General features: G+C 47.4%; 1 protein-coding gene across 4 annotated transcripts in view; it reads left to right on the top strand.

Moving 5' to 3' along the window:
* The window catches only part of COL4A1 (collagen type IV alpha 1 chain), a 149229-nt gene that overhangs the window by 87700 nt on the left and 39563 nt on the right, over positions 1 to 21966 (top strand). For all 4 annotated transcript variants that reach the window (XM_034665467.1, XM_019805286.2, XM_034665469.1 and 1 more), the window contains exons 3-22: positions 4990 to 5079; positions 5169 to 5213; positions 6269 to 6313; positions 6419 to 6481; positions 7195 to 7248; positions 7404 to 7430; positions 9481 to 9564; positions 9646 to 9708; positions 10996 to 11031; positions 11589 to 11630; positions 12864 to 12950; positions 13432 to 13458; positions 13609 to 13659; positions 14362 to 14406; positions 14490 to 14543; positions 16278 to 16319; positions 17754 to 17838; positions 18188 to 18223; positions 20245 to 20409; positions 21746 to 21841. In XM_034665467.1, coding sequence (XP_034521358.1) covers positions 4990 to 5079; positions 5169 to 5213; positions 6269 to 6313; positions 6419 to 6481; positions 7195 to 7248; positions 7404 to 7430; positions 9481 to 9564; positions 9646 to 9708; positions 10996 to 11031; positions 11589 to 11630; positions 12864 to 12950; positions 13432 to 13458; positions 13609 to 13659; positions 14362 to 14406; positions 14490 to 14543; positions 16278 to 16319; positions 17754 to 17838; positions 18188 to 18223; positions 20245 to 20409; positions 21746 to 21841 — 1237 coding nt within the window. The remainder of the gene's footprint in view (positions 1 to 4989; positions 5080 to 5168; positions 5214 to 6268; positions 6314 to 6418; positions 6482 to 7194; positions 7249 to 7403; positions 7431 to 9480; positions 9565 to 9645; positions 9709 to 10995; positions 11032 to 11588; positions 11631 to 12863; positions 12951 to 13431; positions 13459 to 13608; positions 13660 to 14361; positions 14407 to 14489; positions 14544 to 16277; positions 16320 to 17753; positions 17839 to 18187; positions 18224 to 20244; positions 20410 to 21745; positions 21842 to 21966) is intronic.

Here is a 21966-nt window from a genome sequence, read left to right as displayed (position 1 = left end):
TTTCTTTTTAACACCTTTCTGATTCTTCTCTTCCCTTGGATTTGTAAAGGTGGGAATGTCCTCATTTCTAGGAACAATCTCTTAAACACTCATCTTTTCTCCCCCTCCGTATATAATTGCTAAAGCTCTTAACACGTATTTGCTGGAGAGCGTCAACATAAGATCCTGAATATTGGCTTTCAAGCTGAACATCTCCAGGGCTTGAGAGAGAAAATCAGAGTTTGGGGAAGAAAGTCGATAGCCATGCTTTTTGACCATGATTATTTCACTCTTCCCTGCTTTAATATTAAAACAGTCAATGCAAAAAACAATAGTAATGATAGAGTGGTTATGTGAAACAATGTTCATGTTATATTTAATGTATCAAAGAAGCACGGTATACTTTACATTAACATACATACATTCTTTTCGGAATCCACGTTCATGTCTCGTAGCACAAAGGAAAATCAGTATACACGTCCTCCTCTTAGGAAAGCGTGTTCAGGGCTCCAGCTGCGTATCCCCCCTCCCGCCTTTCCTCGGCGGCCTGCCAGCAGTGCCGCCATGATGTCAGGCTTTGCGGTGTGGATGGAGTTCCCAGTGGGGCCCTGTCACACGGTTTTTCCAGGACCCCGTGACACTTCCCACCACTTTCCCAGCAGTGTCGGCATTCAGGAAATGGTCCTGCAGATGTCTGATGGTTGTTGGGCTCAAAGAATTGCTCTTGTGGAATTTTTGGCCGAGTCCCCACATCACCCATTGACTGACTGTGACCCATCATTTGAAATCATTTCCCCATCACTGAATTCTTGGTGAGTTCTGGCTCCAAAAGCAAATGCTTTCATTCCTTCAATCTTTTGCAGCTTTGCTTAGAAATTGAAATCTCTAGGCACCAGTGACAGAAACAGATGATCCAGTGTCACGTCCTGACCATGGCTTGCTCTCCCTGCAGCTGCTTCGGCCACATGCGCATGTGTCCGCCGGGCTCTGATGGTGCCCATGGGGCTCTAGACCAGGGAGGAGGCCCCAGCTGCCCGGTCACCGTACTGTACCATGCTGTCAGTTTCCAGGACTGACATCCACATGCGAATTTTATCCATTTCAAAGATTGTGCCAAACACTGAGTGAATAAAACTATATCCCTGCCTTTAAAGTATTTACTTCCACGAGGTGGAAACCCAGCCACAAAATCTAGTTAACATTGCTTGTCCGGTCTGTTTTGCTTTGTAATGGATGAACCCAAGCACACGCAGATGTAAATGGCTGTGCCCACTACAGTCGGCCCGCCGGGGGCAGGGAAACGTTTCTGCTTGTGCTTCTGTCCGTTGTAAAGACCTATGGTCGTATTATTTTAGATGTGAAAAATTAAAAGAATGTGATCCCATGCTGACCATTGAAACAGGCATAATAGGCCTCTGATAGTAACACTTGATGACTGTTTATTCTAGATGTATTTTTTGTTAACTTCAGTGTTGTTGGTAATTATGTTATCCTTCAAAGTTGGAAGCTTCACAATTTCAGCCATCCCGGGAGCTTCATTTGAATTTGGATTTCTGACTTAGATAGGAAGCGGTAATGTTTTAGCGTTTGATTTCCATTATGAATTTGTTTCCATAAGCATTTTAAGAGGAAGGGAAATAATTGATATTATAACAGAATCTTTTGTTCCCATATTCTATGGATTTTTTTAAAAAGTATGTCCTTGCTTTAGATAATACATATTTTATGCAAAAATTTTAAGTTACTCCATCCATGAAACTCTATTTCATGCCTAATTTAGAATGGCTAATTTTGATGCCAAGATGATTCTCCGTGGCTGTATTCTTTCATCTTTATAATGATGGCATTTTGGACTTCCTCTTTAAATTCTGAATTCCAACATTTGCGGATGCAGTAGTAATCACTTCACTGTTGTTGGTACATAAACTTTTTAAACATCAGTGTGCTACATCGCACGGCTGTTGAAGAATAAAACTGTCCAACGCAATTGCATCAAAACGCTTGTGCAATAGTTTACCGACTTCTCTGTTCTGTCCTCCATTGAAACGTTCGTGACTGATGAACACTGGCGGTGGGTTCCATTTGTGCCTGGCACGATTATGTGGCCGTCGTGTCCTTTTGGACCTTGCCTTTAACACGTCATGGGAACTAGATGACTTGGGGGCCTATTCCTCGGGGGTTCGGACTGTGCGCATCCTGCCTTGAGCTCCAGCATGTGGGTGGCCCCCGTTGCGGTCTTGCTTGTGCAGCTGCGTAGTCTGGCTTCCACACGACCAGCACAACCAGCACTGCTCTTCCTGCCACGGCAGTGGAGATCTGGTACCGGCTCAGAGGAGTAATGCGGCCTGCATGCAGTCTATGCTGTTTGCCAGCTAACCGTGTAGCTGTTTGAACCTTTATCCTGTCTGCTGGCTCTGCTCTGGTGCCTGTAATCACCTCGGACAGGGCGTGGGATATAAAATTGTTCATGTGCACTTTTGTCTGAACAAAAGAGTGGGAAAGTTAAATGTGTGGGAGATAACCAGAACCACGTTGGTGGAGGAGTCACTTCCTTTTTAGCTACTTAATTTCAAAACTCTTGGGATCTATGGATTGCTTAAGCGTTCCGGTGACATTTGGGAAAGAATGTGTTCTTGTGTGCAAGCAAGGACTGGGAATCAGATTTCTGAGTTCTGTTCCCAGTGGCATGCAGGGATCACCCGGTGACATGTGACGAGTCAGTTAAGCATCAGAATCCTGATGCCCCTATCTGTGAAATGGACATAAAAGGGGATAAGATAATGTTGGTGAGTTGTTTAACAGTTTGCTGGGAACCAGTTTGCTCTAGTGACCTAGAAAAACCATGGACTGTGGTGCAGGCTGACCTCATTTCTATTTTTGGCTTTAGCGCTGACTCAATGAGAAACTTGTAGAAATCAGCTAATCTGGCTCCTGGCCTCCATGCATTCCATGGTTAAAATGAGAATTATAAAGTCTTATCTGCACTGGGTCTCATAGTGATATAGCCAAATACTAATTAAGTACTAAAAATATGCCACCAATTGCACTGGAAACTCGTACATTGATGTACCTCTCGCGTTTCCTTCCGGTGTCATGTTAGGCTATTTGGGGAGACACAATTCAGTGTTCATTTTGTTTTTCTAGCCAGCTGTTTGCAGTTCAGATCTCTTCTGTTTCGGGTAGAATTTTCCCACATCCGAGTATTAGGGAGGAGGCGGACACGATGGCGGAGTGCGGTGTGTCTTTGCGGTCAGTGTTCTCTGCAGTTGTAACACACTCTCTTACTAGTTCAGGTTAAGAGTGAGTATGTGTGAGTAGCTTTCCAGTTGAACCAGTCTTGGTCCGAGGGTGCTTTTCTTCCCCAGCTGTCACAGGCCTTCGGGAGAAGGAGCGGGCATTCTGTGTCAGATCCTGTGCTGCGGGCTTTGGGATGTCAGCCCCTGCCTTCTGGGTCGGTTCTCTGCATGCTGCTGTCCAGAGGGGTGTGCCAAGCTGCAGGGCTTACTTTTCTTTAGTCCACTTTACTATTTTATTATACCCCCTGGAGTTTGCAATAATCTCCACATTTATTCACACGCTGTTTCTGCACTCCTGACTCACACCTCCAGTGAATCCTGCAGTCCATGCAAACGCAGTGGTTAGAGTCTCACACGCAGAACCACATTCTGCATTTTTAAAAATGCAACAGGCAGTGAATTTGCCAGCACGTGCCAGGACTGGCTGAGCACTTCAGAAAGAAGGGCGGGTTCTAGAGGCCTTGCCCTGTCTCCTTCCATCTGTGCCATGGGCAGCGCTCCTCGGTGACCCGTGGTGACCTGCTTTTCTGGGGGTACATGTGGCTGTTATGTGATGTTGGTTTATTTTTACTTTGAGCTAATGTAACTGAGAAAGTACTGGGTGCTACGTCATCAGAGGACCTTCTTCTGCTTTTCAAAGTCAGCTGGGGATGGCTGGTTCATCTGCCCCCTTACGTCATAAGGTTGCATGAAAGTCCACAGGCTGTAAAGAAAGTAGGTTTTCTTGATTTTGTATCGCGATGGTGGTTGATCTTCTGTTGGCAGTCTAACTATGGCAGTCTTCCTTAAATATCGTGTCATCAGGTCACGGGCTCGCTGATGCCTCTGGGAGAAATGCTGTTTCCAGGGTCAGGCGTGGATACCACTTCCTTCCACGCTCTGCGCTGGTTGTATTTTTGCTGAATTTCTTGTGCTTATGTGGCCTCAGTCGACCTTGTAGCTGTCTGCTCTCCACCACCTGGCCTCATTGACTCCTCTCTTCTACTCACGTACTTATTTTACTTTCGCCCCTCAAGGGCCAGCTTGGGGCTCAGAACCCCAGCCTTTCAGACTGTCCTTTCTCTTTTTTGAGTGTGTTATAGCCTCGTGTGTGTATTCAGGTGTACAGCCACCTGAATAATAGTATTTTAAAGATAATGTTTTTTTTTTTTGCTCCACAAGGGCAGAGACAATAATTAAATTTGGATCATACCTTTGCAAAAAGCATGTTTTAAGGACACTTTCGAAAGCCCATCATCAGATTGCGGATTGCACGGAGAAGTCTCTGCATCTCGTGCTGAAGCTCACGCCGTGAGCTCTGTCTACACGGCTCCTAGGAATCTGAAGGAAGAACGTGACTGACGGTCTGCTTTCAGAGTCTTAGCGCTGTGCCTGCTGGTAATACGATCCCACCAGTTGAATGAGCACGCAATCAATTCAGTGAAAAAACCCAGCTCTTTGTTATTTTATTTACCCAACGAATTATTTAGCATTTAGCATATAGTACATGGAAAGCATTATGCCAGCGGTTGTGTAGGAAGATTCCTGTCCTCAGCGAGCTTGAAATGCAGAAGAGAAAAGCCTTCAGAAATAGGAGTTAGTTTGCCGCGTGGGCTTTCAGGTGCCCACATAGACTTGCGCAGTGCTGGGTGGCACGTGGAAGGGTGAGTACTGATTCATTTCCCCCGTTTCTTCCAACGTGCCTTCGGTCTGACCTGCTGCTGCTCCTTCACAGGGCGAGAGAGGCCTCCCAGGGTTGCAAGGTGTCATCGGGTTTCCCGGGATGCAAGGACCCGAGGGGCCCCATGGGCCACCAGGACAAAAGGTAAGCTTGACTGTGTCATCAGGGGGAGGAGGCAGTGGGTTTAAGGTGATCCGCATTCTCGTCATGGTGGCGTTTCTGTTTGGTTCCAGGGTGACACTGGAGAACCCGGGCTGCCTGGAACGAAGGGGACAAGAGTGAGTATAAGTGTGACTTAAGTCTGTGACGCTGCGGTGAGACGTGATCCAGGGATGCCTCCCAGAAAGGGCTCTCTACCCCTTCCTGCCTCCCAGCAGTCCTGACGGGCGTCCCCCTCTGTCTCTTCTCTTTGCCCGTCCCGTCCCCTGCCTCCCTGCCTGGAACTGCAACCACGCGTGGCCCACTGAGAGTGGATGTGAGCGCTGGCCACGGCTCCAGGCCCATCCTCATAGCGGCTTCTCTCGCCCATGCCACTCCCATTTGTTCTTGCTCGCGGGTTCTCATGTACACGTTTTAATTTGGGGAGTGGAGATGATAGGTGAAGAGAAGGGCTTCCTTTATTGTGAAAAGCGGTAAAATTTTGAGAGCTCCCCTCGCTTTTCTTTACCCTCTGCTTCTGTGTTGTACTTCCATTCCTGGGAAATGCATAGATGAAGACCTTGGAAAGCACGTTTTGAAAGTAGAGAAACAGAAAGACACTGTCAACATTTCCTTCTGCTGTTGTTACCCAGTTGGGGGGAACGTTGTTGGCTCCCCTGAGCCGTTGGGCAGGAGCAGGGGAAACGGCCCCGGAGCTGTCTGGGGTGGGGGGAGAGGATCCAGACTAGGGGTGACTTGGTTTTCTTCCCCCAGTGAGATGATTTCTCTTACAAGCTCTTCTCCCCAACAATTTGAGGTTTTAACGTAAATTATATATATATTTATATGAATATGTAACATACGTATTTATATGTATATAATGTATATAGTATTTATACACGTAATAGAAATGTATTTTACCTAGAAATTGCAAAGTATGAAATGAGGACAGAGTTATTTTGTGAGGGTGCAGCTGTGATTTTAGAAGTGACTAGAGTCAGCTTTGGATGTAGACTTGCCCCCTCCGTGGGCAGGGCCCTCGGCTGCCTGCCCTGCAGAATGCCCTGTGTGCTGGCTGTGAGTGCTGTGGGCACGGCAGCTAGGGTATGGTGCCCTTAGCTGGGTAGGTGCCGTGGGAGGAGATGAGGGTGAGGGTCCCAGCTCTCAGTGCATTGTCTCATTTCTATCCTTACAGGGACCCCCAGGAGCATCGGGTTACCCTGGAAACCCAGGACTGCCTGTACGTATATAAAACGCACATACTTCCTCGGTGAGACGTTTGGTGGGGGTGATAGCACCGTCGGGTGATCCTGGTTTGGCAACCTTTTCACTTCATTGATTGTAGGGTATTCCTGGCCAAGACGGTCCCCCCGGTCCTCCAGGTATCCCCGGATGCAATGGAACAAAGGTAAATCTGGGACAAAGACCCCTCCCTCGTGCTCAGGCTACCCCACTTCCCGTGTTGAGAAGCTGGACAGTGCTGTCCTGAGAACACGGTTTTACTTGCACCAGTTGGAAAGTTACTTCCTCAAAGCGGTCTTTATTTGATGAGGAGATACAGTTTCCCCATATTTAATATTCAGGAAAAATGTAATTGTGCCTTTCTTTTTTGTGGACTCTTATCCTGCAATTGCTTTATTTTTTTTTTAAAAGATTTTATTTATTTATTTGACAGAGATAGAGACAGCCAGTGAGAGAGGGAACCCAAGCAGGGGGAGTCGGAGAGGAAGAAGCAGGCTCATAGCAGAGGAGCCTGATGTGGGGCTCGATCCCATAACGCCAGGATCACGCCCTGAGCCGAAGGCAGGCGCTTAACCGCTGTGCCACCCAGGCGCCCCCCTGCAATTGCTTTAAACACGAAATTTCTCACCTATCATCTGTTACTAAAGCAAATAAGAAAATGCTGTTATTAATCCTGTCCCTATTAATTATATTCTCAAGTAGATTTTTTCCATCATGAAGTAACCCTGAGCAATAAAGCTGGTAACAGATAATTTTTAGGCTATGGTTTTAACCAGCAACTGAAGTATCTCTGAAGGGGAGGACAGAGTAACTGCTGAGGGCATCTGCACTGATGTCCCGCATGCCTTGCACCCGACTGACTCTCTGCTGTCCTCTCAGGGTGAGCCAGGGCCTCTGGGGCCCCCGGGTTTACCTGGATTCGCTGGAAATCCCGTGAGTATAGCGCTGTTTCCTTTAGAATTTCCTTCTTTGGTTGTAATTCTTCTCTTCTTGTTCCATTTCCTTTCCTCTCCTTTTCTTGGACTTGTATCTTAGCGCTAATGATAGTTTGAGAGAAACAAAACTCATGCCAACCTCATCTCTTCCAGGGACCGCCAGGATTACCAGGAATGAAGGTACGTACTTAACACGTTGCTGGGTTTGTTGCAGGAGTAAAGCAGGTGCCAGACAAACACATTTACTTCAGGTCACCTTGGTTGATTGATGGCCTGTTAATGTGCTTGTCTAAACTCTGTTACACGAGTATCTAAGTCATAGGCACAAACTTCAGTTTTAGGTGTAAACTGAGACACTGGGGGCAATTTCTGAATAGGAAATAAGCAGAAATAGGAAGCAGGGTGTGATGGTGAGTCGTAGATGTGAGTCCAGTCCAGATTAGTTCTCTGCATAGACAGTGCATAGATTCCCTTTTCCTGAGCCATGGGACAGAGCGCTCAACCTGTGACCAAGTTTAATCTGTATGGTTTCACTTAAGTGCAGCCCTCTTGTCGTGGTGCCTGTAATCTAGAGTCACTCTTTATTGTAAATTCTGTAATTCCTGCAGGGAAACCCCAGTTCCTTTAAGTTAGATCCTGGGTGTCCTGCCACCACCCCCTCCTTATTCAGAGCAAATCCATGGCCTTTCTCAGCTCGACTGTCCTTTTGTGTCAGGGTGGGACCCAGGACCCTCTGCCCGTGTTGAGGAAGGGAAGCTGGGAGCCCCTCCTGCCATGGCACCTGGAGTGATGGGGCCCCGCTCCCAACCTAGTGGGAGCAGGTCCTCCATCCACGCTTGCACCATGAGCCGGTGAGGGGTGGATCCATACAGGTGCTCGGCCCTGCCTGGCCCCTCCGGCGTTCTTCCCTGGGCCTGGGGGAGCAGAGAACTCCGCCCACGAGTCTTTCCCTGGCGGACGGGCGCCGGTGTTGCGGGGCTCCACGGCTCTCGCCGACCTGACTCAGAGTGCATGCCCCGTGCCACACAGCAGTTCAGAGGGTGGGGGCGTCTGGGTGTTCGGAGCAGTCCTGCAAAAGGACTTTCAGTTTCTCAACAGACACACTAGAGGCAACCACCTATCTGAGTGAGGTCGCGTGTTCAAGTGTCCTTGGGTGTAAGAACACCCGAGAAACAGCAACCTCGTGATCGTCCCGTATTTTAGTCAGGGCTCTGTGGAGGACCAGGACCAATAGGATGTGTGGGTGTGTATGTACATGTGTATGTCCAGACATAGGTATATGTCTCGATAGATTTATTCTAAGCAATCACATGATTGTGGGGCCTGGCAACTCCAAAATGTGTAGAGCAGGGTGGCGGGCTGGAGACCCAAGGAAGAGCCAGGGTCCCAGTTGAAAGGCTGTCTGGGGGCAAAATTCCCTCTTCCTTGAGGGAGGTCGGGTTTTGTTTTTGTTTTCACCTCTTGAGGCCTTCAACTGATTGGTCAAAGCCCACCCACATTGTGGAGAATAATCTACTGAGAGGCTACTGATTTAAATGTTTATCTTTTTTTTTTTAAGATTTTATTTATTATTTATTTGACAGAGACAGCCAGCAAGAGAGGGAACACAAACAGGGGGAGTGGGAGAGGAAGAAGCAGGCTCCCAGTGGAGGGGCCTGATGCGGGGCTTGATCCCATAACGCCAGGATCACGCCCTGAGCGGAAGGCAAGACGCTTAACGACTGAGCCACCCAGGCACCCCTTAAATGTTTATCTTATCTTAAAAATACCTTCACAGTGACAGCCATACTGGGGCTTAACCAAATATCTGGGTATTGTGGCCTGGCCAAGTAGACACAGAAAATTTACCACCACAGCCTGCTTTTATAAAATTGCTCATCCTGGGTTTTTCTGTGAAAGATAATCTTTATTGCCTGAGAACACTCGGAGCCTGTGGCCCTGATCTGCACTCTGTGTGTGGGGGGGGGATGGCCACATGCAAGTGCTGTGCTTCTTTCACCAGCACCTCCACGTCAAGTCCCGCTGAGTTGAGCCTGCAGCCCTTGATGCTGGGCAGTAAGATACTAGTGGTGAACAGGAGGTGGCCAGTGTGTATATTCCAAGTGCTGACAGAGCCTAAATCCCAGATTCCATTATCAGTAATGCACGCCTCCTATTCAACGGGTTCTCAGTTTCTTTATAGAAATATCAGTGTTTGTGACTTTTTTTCTTTTCTTTTTTCACCCCCTAGGGGGATCCAGGTGAAATCATTGGCCATGTGCCTGGGACCCTGTTGAAAGGTGAAAGAGGATTTCCTGGACCCCCAGGAACACCAGTAAGCATTTGCTAGATAACTATATGCACGGAGAGTCTCTCCTAGTTCCCTTCTAATTCTTGCTTTTTCATTAATTTACAGGGCTCGCCGGGACTGCCAGGCCTGCAAGGTCCTGTTGGCCCTCCAGGATTTACCGGACCACCGGTAAGTGTTGGGGGATACCTCTCGGAGCCACTCATTGAAAGAACAACTGATTGAGGCATGAAAGTAAATCTAGTGTAATGAGTTTACATAGTTGTGCTCTCTCTTCGTTTGGATTGGGAGAACGAGCTTCTTTCTTGGGAAAGTGTTTGGCACTTAGGGTGCACATACCGCAGAGCCCTGAGGAGAAGGCTAGTGACAGTGGTGCATGCCAAAACGTCCCACACAGATAACACATTCATACCGGAGGCGCTGGGCGGCTGCCAGTGATACTGTGGCCCAAGGAGGCCAAGTTCAGAGATGGACTAGGCTGGCTGTGCATGGAGATGGACTTGTAGAAACAGTCCTCCCCAGAGGGCCTGGCTCCGTTGGGCTGTGGACATAGACCAGGCAGCAGCGGGAAGCTGTGCTGTATTTGTGATAAGGACTGAGCACCAGAACATAACCCCCTTGGAGATTCCTCCCCACCCCCATCCCGGACGCTCCCCTCTCTCACTGGCCTCCTGCACAGCCAATAATTCCCAGGAGGAGGAGGGCCCATCCCCTCCCTCTCGCACATTTTGGGAGCACAAGAGAGTTAATATTAACGAAACTTACCCATTTGTCAAGTGCCCTGTTGACAGGCAAAAATACTGTACCCAAACTGTAGCGTCTCATGCTCGCCGGCCTGACGGTCCTTGAGAGATTTTCAGGCCTCCTTTCCTCTCCCTCCCTTCCTTCCTCTCAGATCCATCAGTTCTTCTGTCCTTTCTTGCAGATGTAATCTCTTTTATATTCTTATAAATAAATGGACTCATTTTTGTGAAGAATGAATGACTAGTTGGTTTTCTTTTTTATTACTGAAAAACACTCTGAAATTTTGTTGCAAACACAGGAAGGTTTTTACTTCACTATAGCCTATGCACTTGAAGAAATCATTCGACATTTTAGATAAACAGTTATATCCAAAGTGGACGAACGCCATTTCCAAACTGGAAACTAGGGCTCTCAGAGAGTTTGGCTGCAAATCGCATTCAGCATCTGTGTCCCTGGCACGTTCTTGGATCAGTGGATTTCACAGGGCAGTGCCTAAGATTTTGGGGCGTTTCATCCCTGTAAATTATTGTCCTGGACTAAATCCTAGTTACTTTCCAAATTTTATAGATCCAAAGCACAGGAATAAAATTTAAATATTTAACAAATATATTATCACATTAATCATGGGAACCTTAAGATAACTCCAGTAAAAAGAAGCATGTAAAGCTTACCAGGGTTGTGAATGATGTTCAATTAAAATGTTCTCTCTTACAGGGTCCTCCAGGCCCTCCTGGCCCTCCAGGTGAAAAGGTAAAGATATTTTTCATTTGACTTTCTTTGGCATTTGTACAAGACTACCATGAAATCACCATAACTTACTCTTTAAAGTCTCTTTAAACAGTTTTGGAAAATTACATTTTTTTTTTATCTATCTCTGTTTAACATCTGTCCACCCACCTGTCCATCTATCCATGCATCTGTCTATCCATCTGTTCATCTATCCTCATCCATCCATCCCCATCCATCCATCCCCATCTATCCATCCCCATCCATCTATCCCCATTCATCCATCCATCTCTTCATCCATCCATCCATCCCCATCCATCTATCCATCTATCCGTTCATCCCATCTATCCGTCCATCCATCCATCACCATCCATCCATCCCCATCCATCCATCCCATTAATAGACACTGAATATAGTGTGACCACAACTTTGTTGAAAATTTTATTATGATTGTTGGAAGAAGCTCTTTCCTTAACTCTACCCTATTATTACATTTTATATGATATTTTATGTGATTTTATTAGATGATTTTGAGCAAAGTAGACAACTCTAATAATGAAAGCCTAATTTTTCATCAACAGGGGCAAATGGGCTTAAGTTTTCAAGGGCCAAAAGGCGACAAGGTGAGTACACACGGCTTTGGAGTATTTTCATGTTTAAAAACACAGTTCTAGGTATAATGGAATTTCAGCCTCTGGACCCCCTCTTGGACCCGTACAACCACAATTACCCTTTTCTGTATGTTCTTTGTTAGTGTTTTCCCTAAATTAGACAGCTAGAATTCACTGACATTTTCTACCTGCGATCTAACCAGCAGAGAATACAATGAGGCCATTAATTCTCTTTCTCTGTACATCGAGTTCAATCAGAATGTTCTCAGACAGTGATAAAGCCAGACCTAGACTTTATTATAAAAGAGTTAGTTGGCTGTTAGTAGCATAACTCTACTAAACCTGGCAAAAATGGAAGGCCGTCGTACCTTAATGGAGAGGAAGTGAGCCACAGAGGCAGGGAGAGACAGACTGGAGCAGGGGAGAAGGGAGGCCAGCGGTGTGTCCCTGCTCCTCTGCTGATCTCCCCACTAGTTTCCCTGGATCTGACCAGTGAAACGGGCCCAAGCCCAGTGGGGATTCTGGGGATTGTGGCCGCCCCTGTCCCAGGGCCCACGTTCTCCATCGGTGTCCGCGCCGGTGGTGTAGAGACCTCCACCGGCAGGCGTCAGGTGCAGCGGAAGCCTGGGCAGGTCTGGACTGACTCTTGGCCTCTGTGTTCCACTCCCAATTTGGTCCAGTCTTTCCATAAACCTCACTGTAAGATGACCCTGCAAATTATGTCATTGAATTGTTTGGATCTCACTCATGGTGCTGTTGCTGCGATTCTGTACTTCCAGTTGCACCCGGCAGTTAGGACATCTGAGCAAGAAAATTCTTAATGGTTCTCTTCCTTTTGGGGTACCTAAAGATACCTCCTTTCTTCCCAGGCTCTATTGGGCAGTTTATGTCCCTTTCCTCTGTCCAGATGTGATAGGACGGTGCATGTGTCCTGCTCTGGACACATAAACTGCATAAACATAGGCAAGGTCCACACATAGATGTGTGCAGAGCTGTATCTAGTAGATGTTGAGTTCTGTTGTTCTTACTTGACGTAGTGGCTTTCCTGACTCTGAGAGGGGAAAGTCTCCTGGCTTCGTGTCCTTCCTGCTGAAACTTAACTTTCTCCTGAGACAGGGATAGATTAGAATAGAGTATAATTTACATTTTAAAGAAAATAGATGTTTTGCTTTTCCCTGCCTCTGCATTTTCTTCTTTGTATACTTATTTTTTTGCCTAATTCATTCCCGTTGTTTGGATCGACAGGGTGACCAAGGCGTCAGTGGGCCTCCCGGAGTGCCAGGACAAGCTCAAGTTCAAGAGAAAGGAGACTTTGCCACTAAAGGAGAGAAGGTATGAGATGGATTTTGTCCGATGAAGGCTGGCTTCCTAATTTTGGACAAATTGAAGGGATATAGAGAAACTGTTGCATTCACTAGTGACCTACAAAACGGGTTTATAGACTACCCCTCCCACAAAATACAAGCATCTTGAAAGCAGAGGCAGCTGGAACTGGGTTGGAGCAAGGTTGACCCCCCCAAGTGATGGCTTCTTAGATGCACCAGGTTGGGGCCAGGCTGGGGCAGCGGCAGGGAGGCCGGTTGGGGGGTGGGGGGTCACAGCTGCCACAGACCGAGCATAATTAACTGCCCGTCTTAAATCTACAATCTTGTCAGTGTTGAGATGTGAGTATTGGGGACCAAAGAGGATTTCCCTGTTAATATATCAGGAAAAGCAATTTTTTTCCTTTTACATGTTCAATGTAGTATATAAAAATCAATATAGCCATTAGTACTGACGGCTCACTCTCTTGGTCTTTTAAAAAAAATTCTAGGGTCAAAAAGGTGAACCTGGATTTCAGGTAAGTACTAAATTCTTTTTTATCACTTCTTATGTGTATGTTCATAAAGTATTGGATTTAAGTTACAAGCTTATTCATCTTCAATGTAGTATTTACATAATTTAATGTTTTACTTAAATATTCTAATGAATCATTTTTTGTTCTTTCAAGGGAATGCCGGGGCTCGGAGAGAAAGGGGAGCCCGGAAAACCAGGGCCCCGAGTAAGTGCCTCCAAAGTCCTTTAGCTCCTTGCTGTAAAATCACGTTCCTTCCTTTCCTGGAGCCCCACATTTACAGAAACATGAGTGGAAGAGGCTGGTAGGGCTCGTCGGTTTTTCCCTGTCCTTCCTGAAGGGCTTTCCTGAAGCCCTTGAGAGCAGGAATGAGAAGGCCGCCTCTATCTGAAAGTCCTCCCGGGGAGGCTGGGGCTGGGGTCTGTCTGAAGAGTGCCCCTGCCTGCTGGCTCCTCATTGAGAGCCTGCATCCCTTGCATAGAGCACGTGGTGCCCTTCTCTGCTGCTTCCTGAGCGGCCAAGAGCTGAGATGCTCTGATGGCTCCCACCCCGTGAAGTCTGGTGACAGGAGCCCCACCCACTGGTTTCCAGCTCCCACCCTGCAGTGATTCGGGAAACCTCCATTAAAATGAATCCTCTGCATGTCATCTGCCAGACCGTTGCCGTTCGGGAAACTTCTCTGCTGTTCATGGTGCAGCCAAATGGAACGCTTGTTAGATTTGTAGCTCATCAGGCTCCATTGTTTAAACGTTGGAAAGTCCTCTTCTGCTGTTCTGTTTTCGTAGTTGTTCTGCGTAGACTGCCTTTCTTGTTCCTGTGGTATTGTCAGCCCACACAGAGGTTCCCGGCCTGGGTGTGGGGGGTGTTTACTGTTGCTTTCATGAAATACTGATGTCTCCGTCTTTACAGGGAAAACCTGGAAAAGATGGTGAAAAAGGAGAGAAAGGGAGTCCAGTAAGTAGTTTTCTTTAATTTTTAAGAGCAAACTGTTGCCTTGGCTGTAGCTTACGAGGGGTGCTCTCCGTGTCCCACTGCAGGGCTTTCCAGGTGATGCGGGGTACCCGGGACTGCCAGGCCGCGAAGGTTTCAAGGTAAGCAGTGACTCTACGGAAGCCTTCCCTTCAGTCTGCTGTTCAGTTTCCTGAAGCACTGTGGACTCAAATAGTAAAAATTACTGATGTCCCTGTGAGCAACGCATGACTGAATTTCGTGGTTTTATTTATGTGTGCCATTTTTTAAAAAGAGGCACATAAAATGTTCCACTCACTCAAGTTTTTATGTCTCTTTTGTAGTAAATGACTTTTATTTGGTTACGAAACAGTAAAAAATGCAGATAGAGTGAAGAGAAGCTGGCTTGTCTAATTTTCCCGTTACCGACTCAGAACTGTCAGGATGCACAACTGTCCTGTGTGTGCGCGCGCCCCTCTAAGACAGCGGGGATTGTGGGTGCGTCCTGCTTCCCCACGTAATGACATGGTGTGGATGCATTTGAGTGTCTGCATGCAGCCGCATGGGACGTCCTGTGTCCATGCCTCGTGCTGCGGGTGTGTGGGCCACACCCACGCGTTTACGAGTACAAATTTGTGTTTGTTTGTCTGATCATTTCCATGTCATGGATTCCTACGATGGGGTCAATGTTTAGGATTTTTTTTTTTTTTTTGAGATTTTCACCATATGCTGCCAAATTGTCCCTGGAAAAGAATATCATTCTGTCCGGGTGCCCTTTTTTGGGGCAACTGCTTGTTATCAAAGTTCACCAAGTATTTGTCAACGTGATAGGCAGAAAAATCTCATTGGTACTTTTTCTCTTTTAATCATGAGGTAACGTAAATCTTTGCTAACGTATATAGCTTTGGAATAGCATCTCCAGCAGTGACTCATAAACCAGGGAGCGGACCTCAGAGCTTGTTCGTGAAGGCCAGGGACGAAGGGAAAGAGCCTTTACTGATACTGTAACTTCTTTGAGAAAGTCAGATCTCGTAGATTTTAAAAGGTAAATATGTTTAGGCTGTATGAGCTAAGATACTGTTTAAGTCCCATAGATATTTCTTAAGTCTCATATTCAAATCAGAAAAATCAAAACATCTAATGCTGGTTTACTGCTAAGTTTATTGCTTTGGTTTAAAGGGTAAAAAGTGCATTCATGAAATTATGTGCAGATCTTAGGACTTGTAAAGGTATTGTTATGATAGCTTATATAAAGCAGACATACCAGGATTAATGCCTTTGGGTTTTTCTTCCACTGTGAATGAAATTAAGCCTCAAAGTGATTAGAATTTATCCACCCGATGTTTTCAGGTAGTGCTGGATTTTAAGGGGAAAGACAAAACCATAAATATCCTTTTATGACTTCCAGTGCAGGTTTAGACAACCTCACACATAAAAACCTCTAGTAAAATGATTTCTTTAAGAAAATATATTTAGAAATCAAAAGCTTTCATTCCATTTATTTTCATTTTATTGAAAATCTACCAGATACTAATTCAACTTAGGAATGATTCTGTTCGCGTTGCCCAAGGGAGCGTGCAAACACAGCAAACATCGCGAGCTGCTTTGTCATGTGAACAATTAGACTCCCCATTACAATTTGCAGAAATCTTTCTCTCTGTGCGTCATGCTTACACAAAGCAGGGGGACGTGCATTCATTTTTGGTGTAATAGGTAGAGAGGACTCTCAGCCCCTCACAGTGAGGGCTACTTAGGAGAGGAGAATAATTTTAGTGTAAGTGGTCACAGTCTTTATTTTTCCAGGATAAAAAGTTGAGCCATGCTTTCTGCAAGACAATCTGTCTAAGCAAAAAATACAAGTATTTCTTCTTTTGTAGGGAGACAAAGGTGAAGCAGGTCCTCCAGGTCCACCTGGAATTGTGAGTAAAAGTGCTGTTTGGTAGTTTGTCCGGGGCTGGGGCCGCGTGCCTCCTGGTGTCCCACGAATGACGTTTGTGTGTGAAGAGGGTGCACGTTGTTTAAAATCATAAATTTATGTTCTGTATTGTGTGGCGTTTGGTACTCACTTTTTATTATATTTCAATAATTTCTGCATTTCCTTGACCGCTGACAATGAAAAGATTTGCCCATGGATAACGATAGGAGCAAAACATTTTGAAACTTTTTTTTTTAAATGGTCCATTAAGGAAAATGTTAAAAGAAACTGATCACCCCTAATTTGACTCTCCCTAGCAACACAGTTTTTATGTCTGCAAGTAGCATTTTACTTCTTGCCCCATGCATATGTTTACATGTGGGCAATCAGTGTATGCAGTGGGTTTTTTTTTTTTTTTTCCCTTTTAAAACCTGAACCTTCTTCATGTTTGCAAGTTATCTTGGAGCGACCTCTTCAGTGCCCTGTGAGAGAGGGGTGCTGGCTCTGGTTGACCCATTTTGTCCCGAGTCTCCTTCGGCACAGTGAAAATGTTACCCGTGTTCCGCCAGCTGCGGTCCCAGCGTGGTTGCTGACGGCATGGGCTCGGTGGTTCGCGCCTGCGCTGTGTGTACGCGGCGGTGAACGGTTTCTTCTTGGGGTGCGCTTCCAGGACTGGGATGACTGCGGTGAAGCCCAGACCCTCCTTCCCTGCAGACTCAGGACCCCCTTTCCGTATCTGAGATCTCACAGCCACAGTCGAGCGGCCTGTTTTAACAATACCGCATCAGCAGATTTTAGTGACATCTGTTAATGTGATTGCTACAAAGGAACTGTATTTTAAGGGCAATCTGCAATATTTGATTTTGCCATTTTCCTTAAATTTCTGCGATTTAGAGTTGTGCTGACCTAGTTCACCCCTTTGTAGTGTGTCCTTGGCCTGTATCCTTACGTCCTTGAGGAAGTCCCCACTTTGGACCATTTAAGAAAAAAAACAAAAAACCCAACACAATAGAAAACCTCTTTCAGTGAAAAATTTGCACATTCCTGTTACTTATTGCCTGGGGAAGTGTGAGGGTGTTGTGATGGTCCTCCCTAAAGTAGACTGTTCATTTTATGACTCGTGTGGACAGTTAGAAGTTCTAAACCCAAACCTCAGAATTAGTGTTTTTCTCACTTTACTTCACGGGTAAAGCTGCCAGGAGGCCAGTCATGACAGGAGGAGGCAGGACCGCCAGCAGAGGGCTCCGTGTGTGTGTGTGTGTGTGTGGGGGGGGTGTCTGTTTTCCGAGTTCTCACGACCGCCCTCCCCCCTCCACTACTATGTCTTTACTCTCACCTTGCTTGAGATGATTTGGAGATATGTTAGTCTCTTCATCTGCTGTCATGTACAGCCCAGCCGCTCCCCTGCACCACCATGATCTTCTCTTCTATAATTCAGGCGATCGGCCCAGGACCCTCTGGAGAAAAAGGAGAGCGGGGGTACCCGGGAGCCCCAGGATTGAGAGGAGAGCCAGGCCCCAAAGGTACATTCCGTTTTCCCTCCTTCTCCCTCCCCACTCCTCCCTCCCTCCCCCCTCCTCCTCCCTCCTTCCTTCTGTCCTCTTATCCTTCACCTTCCTTCCGTTTCGACCTGCACTCTCATGGTTTGGTAACACCGACAGGCCTGGCAGGACCGTGTGGTGACTAAGGCCTGTCTCAGACTCAGGTCTGTCTTCTGTCTTGGCACTGGGGCTCCTGGAGCCTGACTCATAGAGCTCTGTAGGGTCGGGGCACTGCATTTCCACCTGTGCCCTTCCCTCACCCTGCTGACCCAGGGCCTCATGGGGACAGACACACAGGCTCGGTTTGTCTGACTCTCCCTTCTCTTTTAAGGTTTCCCAGGATTACAAGGCCAGCCAGGCCCTCCAGGTAAGCACCCTTGGTGGGTTGTGTGGGAACAGTCCTACAACATCTATGTGGTTCCTATCCTGATGTCGTGTACATTAGTTTTCCTCAAGAAACGGCTGCCAATTCTGTTGCATGTTTTTCTAGTAATGACAGCAAGGTGTGTTCACAGCTGTTATTGTTTACTTTGGAAGTCACAGGTGGCCATGGGGTTGTGTGTGTTCCTGGGGGTTCTCATTTGTCTCCTCCAGTCTGGACTTTCTCTCTCTGGCTCGGACCTGCCCCCCAACCTCCTTTCCCCTGCCCAGTGAAGCAGGTCCCAGTGTCCCGCAGACCCCCACCCCCAGCCTCCTTGCCCCTCGCCCAAGGAAGCAGGTCCCCAGTGTCCTGCAAGCCCCTCACTGTCAGTACCCACACTCCTTGTCTCCATGGAGCCTTTGTTTCTCCCTTGGGACCAGACTCAGCCGAAACCCGATAACTGATCTTATCGCATCTGATCTCGCTTCTCCGTGGGAGTGCACGTGGCTTGCTTGTACTTAGTGTGTGATTATATCATGCCTGCTGCTTAGCGGTGGGATTCCTGTGTGCGCACACCTTTGTGTGTGTGCACAAACGTCTGTGTGTCTGTGCACGTGCTCCCTCCGTCCCTGGAGCGGATCAGAAAGGCTAGGAGGGAAACCCGCATGTGCCCTACACCACAGTCGAGTGCCCACAATCCTTATATTCTTGCTTTTGTATGTTTTTTATTTATTTTTGTGTTTCATTCTTTTTATTATTTCCCTTTCCCTTTCCGACGGCTCTTCAGCTGTAATTTCTCCCAGAGCTCGTTCCTTTTTGCTGGAACAGACTAACCCCGAGCCGGTCCCGCGTTGAGGACATGCTCCAGCTGCGGCGCGGGGACCTCGCTGCCTGCCTTCCTGCTAAAGCTTGTGGCTCTCGCTTTAAAAATCACCCTTCTCTGTTTTCGTCCACTTTCTTCTCTGCGGTCATGAAAATGCTGACCTTCCAGCCATCCTGGTCGACACTTCACTCCATGTCTCCCCTCAGTGTCTGTGGCGTTTACTTCTAACATCTTTTATCTGCCAGATCGCCCCTTTACTTTCAGTGTTTACCAGTGTCTGTGTAACTGCTCTGGCCTTACCTTATCTGCTCTCCTGGCTCAAAGCCCGGCCACTGGCCCAGCGAGCGCCGTGCTCCGGGAGCCGTGGGGTCCCCTCCTGGGGCCGAGCTGGGTGCTTCTTTCCCTCCCGTCGCTGGGTCTTCAGCCCAAGCCCAGGGGCCGCCTTCAGTGTGTGCTGACCAGTGTATGTGAGGGTTACTGGCGTAGCACTTCTTCTCCCGTGCCTGCAGCTCGGACTCTGGGATCCGTCATCTTCCTGGCTGCTCCCTTGTCCTCTGTGCTCTGCTCTTTGTTCATGGCTGCAGACACAGTCCCGCTGCTGGTGGCCGGGACCTGGAGCAGAGGCGGCTCCCCATGGGCAGCCCGAGGCTGGTGCTCCTGCCGGCATTAGTGGGCGTTCTTCTCCACACCTGCATGCCAGGCCCCTGCCGTCTTATCCCCCAATTCGGCCTTCCGTGTTCAGACCTAACTTCACGCACCTCCCAGAACATCTTCTTTGTCCTTAAGTTTACTTCTTGGCTGTTCCATTTCGATTGCCAGCCCAGTTGGACCTCATGTCCACTTTTCTTTGGTTGGTGACATTTTTATGCCCTATTCTCCTATTCTCTAAGTGGAAATGAAATCGACCCTCAGTGGCCTTTTCATTCATGCAGTGGGAATACTATTTGCACCAAAAGAAATGCACAGATTTCTGGGGTAATGAGTCCCTTTTCCTTAATGTTAACTCGTAGGAGGCGTTTAACTGCCAACATTTATGGGGTAAGAAGCCTAACAGTTTAGTTTGTTTTTACTTCTGTAGAGCGGTTCCCCTTCCAGGGATAGTCACTAGTCATTTTACCTTGAACGGAGTTAAGAAAGTTAGTCTGCGCTGTGGACATTGACCTTGCACTGTGGTTATGTACATGAGATTTTGTTCTGGTTTCAGGCTTTCCAGTACCAGGGCAGGCTGGTGCTCCTGGCTTCCCTGGTGAAAGAGGCGAGAAAGGTGACCAAGGGTTTCCAGGCACGTCTTTGCCAGGACCAAGTGGAAGGGATGGGCTCCCTGGCCCCCCTGGGCCTCCTGGGCCCCCTGGACAGCCGGGCCACACGAGTAAGTGCTCTCGGGGACCGTGGCACATGGTGTCTCGCGTAGAACAGGTGTCGGGCCAGAGCTAACGGGATATGGGGAGGGTGCTCAGAGTTCGAGTAATACAAAAGACTGGGTGTCTGAGGATTGGTGAGTCATTCATATCCCACTGAGGTATCTTTGTAAAATTAGTCATGCTGCAGAAAGCAATAGTAAAAATAAAACAGTAAAGCTGGTTAAAGGAATAAAAGCCATGTTAAGCAGGTCTGAGTCTCCTGGCATTAAAGGGAAAAAACAAGACAGTTGAGTCCTGTGGTTCTCCCAGAAAAGAGAACACATTCTTGTTCCTCTAAGACACACACACACACACACACACACACACAAAGAAGGAAGGGACTGCAGAGGATAGTCTGTGTGGTGACCGAATGGATGACTTTACCATTGAGGGGTACTTTGCGAGGATGGGTCTCACGTCTGTTCTGAGCACAGAACATTAAACTCTTGATTCAGTTATGGGGGTCCTGTGACTCCAAAGTGATAGCAGGGCAAAATGTAAGACAATTTCAGACAAGCTCATTCCAGTGGGAATATGTTCAGGTTTTCAAGGCAGGTCCTGCTGTGTCACTAGCAGAATGTGGCCCGCGAGCGCCTGAAACCCTAGTCTTCTATGGGGCTGATGGAAGGGGGTCCATGTGCGGCGAGTCCCAGACCGTTTATCTGCTAGAATTCAGACACATCGTTAAGAAAGGGAGTTCTCATAGGGGGACAGTGGATTCTAGGTTTGAAGCTTCGCTGGGAAGGGATCAGCATGAATTTTCTTTTTTTAAAGATTTTTTATTTATTAGTTAGAGAGTGAGTGTGTGCACGAGCAGGGGGGAGGGGTGGAGGGAGAGGGAGAAGCAGACTCTCCTTGGAGCAGGGAGCCCGATGCGGGACTCGATCCCAGGATGCTGAGATCACGACCTGAGCCGAAGGCAGACACCCAACCGACTGAGCCATGCAGGGGTCCCCGACCTAGTTTTTTCGTGTGTAAAATAAGGACGATGGTGTGTGCTTCACGAGGTAGGAAGGGAGTGAGATACGGGACAGGACCAGTGAGCTGAAACGTGCCTTAGGGTCATCAAATAGATGTTTTATCAGTGACAGCTTGTGGTGGCGAGTGGCCGCCTGGGTGCTGTGTGAGTCCTGTTTTCAAGTTAATATTCTAGGACTGTTTTGAAGCAAGCTAAAGCTGGGTTTCTAGCACTTAAAAATAGCCGAAAAGCGGTTTGGTCTTACAGTAGACATTGAATAAGCGAGGATGCAAATCTTAGCTTTGGGTGGTGGGAATGATCCTGTAACTTTTAAAAATCCATTTCAGATGGAATTGTGGAATGCCAGCCTGGACCGCCAGGGGATCAGGGTCCCCCCGGAATCCCGGGGCAGCCAGGGTTGACGGGAGAGGTTGGAGAAAAAGGTAAGAGATGCATCATTTTAGAAAATGTTGACTGTGCTTGGTAATGGGATATTTTTCTGCATGTGGGTGGGTGTGAGTGCGTCCTTCCTGTATCTGGAACTCTTATCCAGGTCCATTCCTAGGGT

This window comes from Ailuropoda melanoleuca, chromosome 7 (assembly GCF_002007445.2).
Source record: "Ailuropoda melanoleuca isolate Jingjing chromosome 7, ASM200744v2, whole genome shotgun sequence".
NCBI classification, from domain to species: Eukaryota; Metazoa; Chordata; class Mammalia; order Carnivora; family Ursidae; genus Ailuropoda; species Ailuropoda melanoleuca.
The sequence above is the reverse complement of the archived record's forward strand: the minus strand, read 5'-3'. Positions and strand labels throughout refer to the sequence as shown.